Source organism: Eumetopias jubatus, unplaced genomic scaffold (genome assembly GCF_037043125.1).
Source record: "Eumetopias jubatus isolate StellerSeaLion01/CBP00866 unplaced genomic scaffold, mEumJub1_p1.0 scaffold_6, whole genome shotgun sequence".
Lineage (NCBI taxonomy): Eukaryota > Metazoa > Chordata > Mammalia > Carnivora > Otariidae > Eumetopias > Eumetopias jubatus.
Genome location: NW_028274812.1, coordinates 81,668,399 through 81,674,968, shown reverse-complemented (window position 1 = coordinate 81,674,968; position 6,570 = coordinate 81,668,399). Strand labels below are relative to the sequence as shown.

General features: G+C 41.8%; 1 protein-coding gene across 1 annotated transcript in view; it reads right to left on the bottom strand.

Moving 5' to 3' along the window:
* Window positions 1-570: 570 nt before the first annotated feature.
* Window positions 571-6,570, bottom strand: part of FILIP1 (filamin A interacting protein 1) — a 93,348-nt gene continuing 87,348 nt past the window's right edge. The window contains exons 4-5 of the mRNA XM_028097781.2: window positions 3,547-6,352; window positions 571-777 (exon numbers count right to left, since the gene is read on the bottom strand). Coding sequence (XP_027953582.1) covers window positions 571-777; window positions 3,547-6,352 — 3,013 coding nt within the window. The remainder of the gene's footprint in view (window positions 778-3,546; window positions 6,353-6,570) is intronic.

Sequence of the window (6,570 nt, the reverse complement as noted above, 5' to 3'; positions counted from 1 at the left end):
AGGCTTTTGTTTTTGCAAAATTTTAAGGTCCAGGCCTTGTGATAACTAGGAGATGTTTTTTTTCAGCACATGAAGCAAATTCAGGATTTAATAGAGGCAAATGACAACTGTTAAGCTATTTCCTATTTCATAATAGAATTTCTGAAAAATCAATTCTTGTGGAACAAGGCCTATTAGATTTGATTTACAATTAGGAAATATGGGATCCGGCTCTGGAGAGGATGAGATCCAGCTCCCATATCTTACTGACATCAAGAGACCGAGGCTCAGGCGGGTTAACCGACGGGCCCACTTCCTAGAAACAATAATGGGACTAGAAGTCAGCCCTGCCTCAAGCCCGGCATCCTCAACAAAGCAGCCAACAAGCAGCAGTTCTGCTAGCTCGTTCTTTTCTCTGGCATTGAAACACATTTACAAAATAGGAAGGACACATGGCTATTAGTGGATTACTTTATAAACAAGATATTTAAAACGGAAGTTAGTGCACATAAGGAGTTGGCACAAACAGACGAAGGTCGGTGTTCATGGCAGCAGGAGCATGGGCACGACATACCCCCTCAGCCACTGCCCTCAGCCCTTCCCCCCTCCGAGAGAGGTAGCGCTGCCGGCTGCAGATTTCTTCAGCTCTATTTTCATAGACTGAGTCTCAGCTCGAGGCTCGAATTTGGTCAGATTTCCTGCTCCTGGGGCTGCCACTACTGGCTTTCCTGCTTTCATACCTTTTGACATAGGAATGCGGGTGGGGGTAGGTCGCTGGGATGACCCGTCTTGTCCTGACTGTAAGAGAGAAAAGAGACAGACACAAGGGAGATGTCGGTGAGTTTCCGCCCGGATCTGCCATCAACCTGAACATCAGCAGGACGGGAATGCCCACGGATGACCCCTCCCCAGATAACGCTGTTAGGAACTTGGAGTTGGGATCTCATCCACGCTGACTGCCTCCTCTTCCCTGTCCTGAAACATCTACGCCAGACCTCCTTCTCTTCTCAAGCCCCTGACCTGCTTCCTCTACCCTTCCTGAAGTGACCTTAACTCCTATTTCACAGAGAAAATACAGCCACCTGGCATCAACTCAGGCAACTTTACTCCCACTGTCCCCCAAATTATCACTACTTTCTTTAGATGAAGCAGCTCTCCCCTTGCCTCTTAGTGATGCCAGAATCGCCTCATTTTTCCCATCACTGCTGGCCATACCCTTCTTCTTAAAGTTTTCCTAAAACTCTCTCGTTGTGATATGTTCTTACTGGAGTCTCACCCATTCGCCTCCTGTCTCTGATGACTCCTATCCAATGTCTTGTTGGCTCCTTGGCCTAGCTTGCCTTTCTTCTAAATGTGGGTGTCACCACGCTCCATCCTCAGCTCTCTTTTCATTTTCCACATTCACCTTGATGATCGCCTCAGTTGTCACCCCATGTGTTGATGAGTCCCAGGACCTCGAGCCTCCAGTGATCTTCTGGAATACACATGTATATTTCCAACTACTTGCCAGACATCTCCACTGTCTCTCAGGCACCTCAAATATAAATGCCCCCAACATGACTTATCTTCTCCCGAAACGGTAGTCCCCCTATGTTTCTCATCCTATCTACCCATACAGCCACACCAAAAACCCCAGAGCCACTCTCTATATGCAGATTGTCATGAAATCTTTGATCCTAGCTTCAATACAACTCTGTCCTCATTTTCACTACCACAGTTCAAGCCTACCCCATCTCTAGCCTAGAGCATTGCAACAGTGTCCCTGCCCTCAGTCTTTGTACCCTCCAATTTATGCTTTAAACTATTTCATAGACAGATGTTTCTAACACGTAAATCATGTCGTTCTTCTATCACCATTCCCCCAAATATGGCAGGCTCCTTCACATTGCCATACCTTTGCACAGACTGTTCTCTCTACATACTCCTTCCCTTTTTCTTCTTAAAAAAATCTCTCCTTATCTGTGAAAACTTCCTCCTCTGGGAAGCCTTCTCTGGTGGGTTCCCTTGTACACACCTCTATCATAGAACCACTGGAGGGTAAGTTCCAATTGGGTAGGCTCCAATCCTGCTTCTCCTGCTAAGCTGGGTACTGCTGAAGATCCTCTTTGCAGTCAGCCCCAAACCCGGTGCCCGGAGTGTAGCTAAACACTTAATAAATGTTGAATGAATAAGTGCACAAATGAACCAGCCTCGCTATTCAATTTCTAAGAGAGGTGTCCTAAACTTTTTGTCATCCTTGACTTTATGGAATCCGATATATCTGAAGTGGGCCATCCTTTAGGCCTTGTAAATCTTATTTGAAGTCTTGTTTGTATATGGGGTTTAATCAGTAGTCAAATATGTTACCAAAGAAAATAAAGCTATTTTGATCTGACCCTTAAAATGGGAATAAGATGTTGCAGCAGAAAATCTGCTCTAAGTTACAACAACTTACACCTCCACCATCTTTTTATAAAAATCATCAGAAAGAAGTAACCATGCACACCAAATTATGCTCTGTGTTGCTTATAAAGCAATATTATATTGGACCATTTGAAAAGTGTGAACAATTCTGAATGCTCTTCAGCTCCTTTGGGCCAATAACGAAAAGCTTTACTAGCAAAGCAATTAGTAATTCACACTTTGAAGTCTGTCTTGAGTCTATGAAAATTTAAGTAAATTATATTGAGGATGTGGGAGAATAAGCCACAGTTTCTATACTTAAAAATAAGCTTCCTGTCTTTAAGAGTGTCTAATACAAGCTATAGAATTTGTTCAGAGTCTAAGAATCATAATTTCTAGTCTGTTGGTTTAAATTAAAATCTAAATAGTACACATTCTTTTATAATTTAATTTACCATTTTGTGCCAGGTAAATGAAGACTATCACTGGAGGTATTTTTAAAAAACAGAATTTATTTTTAAGCTCTGGTTTTTATACTTCAGACACACTTTTTTGTAATCAGTCATTTAGCCTTCCAGTCGGTTATTAAATAAATATTTATCCAGCACTTGCTCTCTGCAAGATATTATTAATAAAATGTAGTGTTTAGACATATAGACTCATTTGCTTTTTACTTTTAAAAATAGGTTTTAATATTAAAATCTTTTAATCTTATTTTTGGAATAAAATATTTTGGAAAAAAATAAGACTATGGCCATACACAACCACATATTGAATATTTTAGGGTGTAGAAATGTAAGCCAGAAGGCAGTTTTCATTCTTCCTGCTTATTGACCATTTCTCTCAGTCTTCATTTTTAAAAGTATTTTAAATATAAAAATTAAACTTTAAACCTGATTATTACCATATGGTGATATTATGAAGAGGCCATCATCACAAGAATTTTGGGGGCCTTCATAATTTATATGAAAAAAAAGAAAATTTCCCCCAATTAGTTCAATGTATTAAAATATTAGGCCACTTTTTATTTTCATTTCATGGTGTAGCTTGTCCACTAGGAAACATCTGCTAGTGGACTCAGGTAGAGCAAGAGGCATGTGCTTTTCTTTCATTTCGGGCCCTGGGTGATTCTCACGACTCACTTCGCCCTCCCTCGGCCTACACTTGGGAGTGTCTTCTACTCACCACTGACTGGGTTCCTCGAGTAGATGAAGTTGTGACCGGTGTTATGGTGATGGTGCTCGTCACCTTGCTAGCGCCAGGTCTTGACGAGAGATGGTTCCTAGGAGAGCGAAGGACCGTACCAGTGGAAACCTCCTTTTCAGCTGTCACATTGACAGGTCGGACAGTAATAACTGGACTCACTCCTTCAGCTGAAGTCCCAGGGGATCGTTTAAACTGAGAACCTAAATGAATGTGAATTTTATTGTCTTCTGTAGTTATGATATTGGCATTGGAGTTATATTTCCGTAGAGGAGTTGGAACAGTCTGTTTTTCTGGGGTGACTTTGAAGACAGTCCTTCCCATGGGCATTTCTTGGGATTCCGGAGAGACTCCCATCTCAGCTGGTGCTGCCGATGTAGACACTGTCATTATCTGAATGGGGGATGTGGGCCTTTCTGCAAACATACCTCTTCCGCCATCTGGGGTCTTCTCTCTAGAAAATGTAGTAATCGTGACTGGGGACATGGCTCGTTCTGTGCCAAGAGTAGCATCTCCGCTTTTTGGCCTTTGAGACATAACATTTGGTGATGGAATAATGGTTATCCTTGGTTTCTGATTCCCTAAGGTAGGAATGACAGTGGTACTAGAAAAAAATTCTTCAGACGTCGGGCTGGTTATTTCCAAAGTTGCGGTACTATTCTCATGGTCTGGGGTCACTCGAATATGCAGGGGCTGGCCTTGCTTTGGCGAAAGGACCAGCTCTCCTGGGTGCCCTGGACTGGCATCTGTTCGAGGCCCTTTCTCGTGAGTGATTGGGGGCCCATTTTCCCTTTTTCTCATCCATGGAATCCAAGACTTTCTCATAGTGAGCTCATTGGCTGCTGGAGGATACCTGTCTAGAACCGAGGATCGTTCCATAGGTTTCTTCAATCCCACCTGCCGAAGGTTACTCATGATATGATTTTCTTCTTGAAAGGATTTCCGTATAAATACTGCTGGTGTTTCTTCTTCTGCTGCCTCACTGCTGACAGCATCTGTCTGCACTCCAGTCGACGTCACTGGAATATCCACCATTCTTCTTCCATTCACACTGGGCCTAAGAGCTCGGCTATACCGCTTAGAAAGCTCCAACTCTTTGGTCAAATTGACGACCTCCTGCCCCATGTTTTTGTTCTTATTTTCTTCTTCCATAAACCTTTGTTGAAGGACAGAATAATCCACTTGGAGTTGAGAAAGCTGATCTTCTTTGTTCATTAATTCATGGATCTTCTCTTTAAGAGCTTGTACTTCGGCTTTTAGGTCTCGACTTTTGGCTTCTTCTAACCGAAACCTGTGTCTCAGCTCTGCTTCCTGACTCACGGCCTCGCCTTTCTCGATTGCCTTATTCTTGGCAATCTGGTGCTTTATCTCCTCCAGTTGTTGAGAGAGGAAATTGGCCTTGTCCTGCTCAGTTCTAAATTTCTGCTCCAGCTGATCATACTCATCCTCCGTCTTCATCAAATCCCCCTCAACCACCTCCAGTTGTTGAAGGCGTTTCTTCAGTCTCTCAATTTCCAGTGTTAGTTCCTTAATCTTGTTATCTTCTGGGCCGGTGAGCTCAGAACCCTTCCGAGACCTTCCTCTTGTTATTTCTCTTTCCACTTCCTCTATCCCATCAAGTCTCTTCTTCAATAAGTCAACACTGCAGCTTAATTCAGAGGATTTTTCTTCTTCACTTTTCAGTTTACCTATTAACTCATCTCTTTCTTTTGTCAAATTATACACCTTTTCCTCCATTTCAGATTTCAGTTTTAAAAGCTTCTTGCTTTCTTCAATTAGTTTTTCAGTTACATCCATAACCTTTCCTTGTTCCACCTTAAAATTTTTATTGAGTCCATCCACTTTTCTCTCCTCTTGCTTTATTTTTTCCATCATATTTTTCCTTTCATCAACCAGCATCACAGTAAATGACTTCAACTTTGTAAGATCATCTTTTAGACTTAATTCAGCCTTTTCCAATCGACTTTCAGAACATTCCAGTTCTTTAACTCGACTCTTGACCACCTCAAGTTCATTCAACAGGTCTTTGGTTAAGTTCTTCTCTTTCTCCAGATTTAAATGGAGCTGGCCACACTCAGATTTACTCTTGCTAAATGCTTCCTCCAGTTTCTCCAGTTCAGACATTCTCTTCTGTAACTTCTCCACTTCAAGTTTGAGCTCGCGGCTGTGGTGTTCCTCCTCTTGCAGCTTCTTCCGCAATTCCCGACACTGGGATTCAGTTTTCGTGATCTCCTCATCTTTACCCTCCATTTCAAGCACACGCTTCCGGAGATTTTCCACTTCTGCCATCAGGCTGGAGTTGCCACATTCCCCTTTGGCAATTTTATCTCTTAATTCCTGAAGTTCTTCCTCTGCCTTTTGGAGGTTTTTGTTGGTCTCTTCCAGCTCCTCAATTCTCTGAGTTAAGCCAACCAGCTTGAGCCTAAGTTGCCTGTTGTGAGACTCTTGATTGGCCAACTTCGAGTTCATCTCTTCATGCTCTTGGGAAAACCTCGAAGCCTTGTGTTCAAAATCCACCTCTAACTTGAGCAGTTTCTGTCTGTCTTCTTTGGATTTGGAAGTGATGGCTTTGAGCTTTTCTTCTTCTTCCCTCAGTTTCTGAGTAAGATCCTGTACTTTCTGGCTCTGGAGGCCAAGTTGCTCAATATGCATTTGCCTTTCATCCACCAGCATGAGTGCAAAGGACTTCAGTTTCACAAGCTCATCTCTTAGTTTATTGAGCCGCTTAGCATTTTCTTTTTCTTTTCGGGCTTGGTAAGCCTTTTCTTGTTCAAGGAGCTTTTTCAACCTAGGAAACAAAATGTATTAAAATATTATATGTTATTATTATCTTATATATATATCATATATTACATTTATGTATATTTATTGTTATACATATTAAAAGGTTCATCAGCAAGTAGGTTTGTCTTGGATATTAAATAAAAAAGTGAAATGCTAACATAATAAATACCTATTAACTACTACAATATCGAGGCTTAACAGGTAGTCATTAATGAAGCTAAT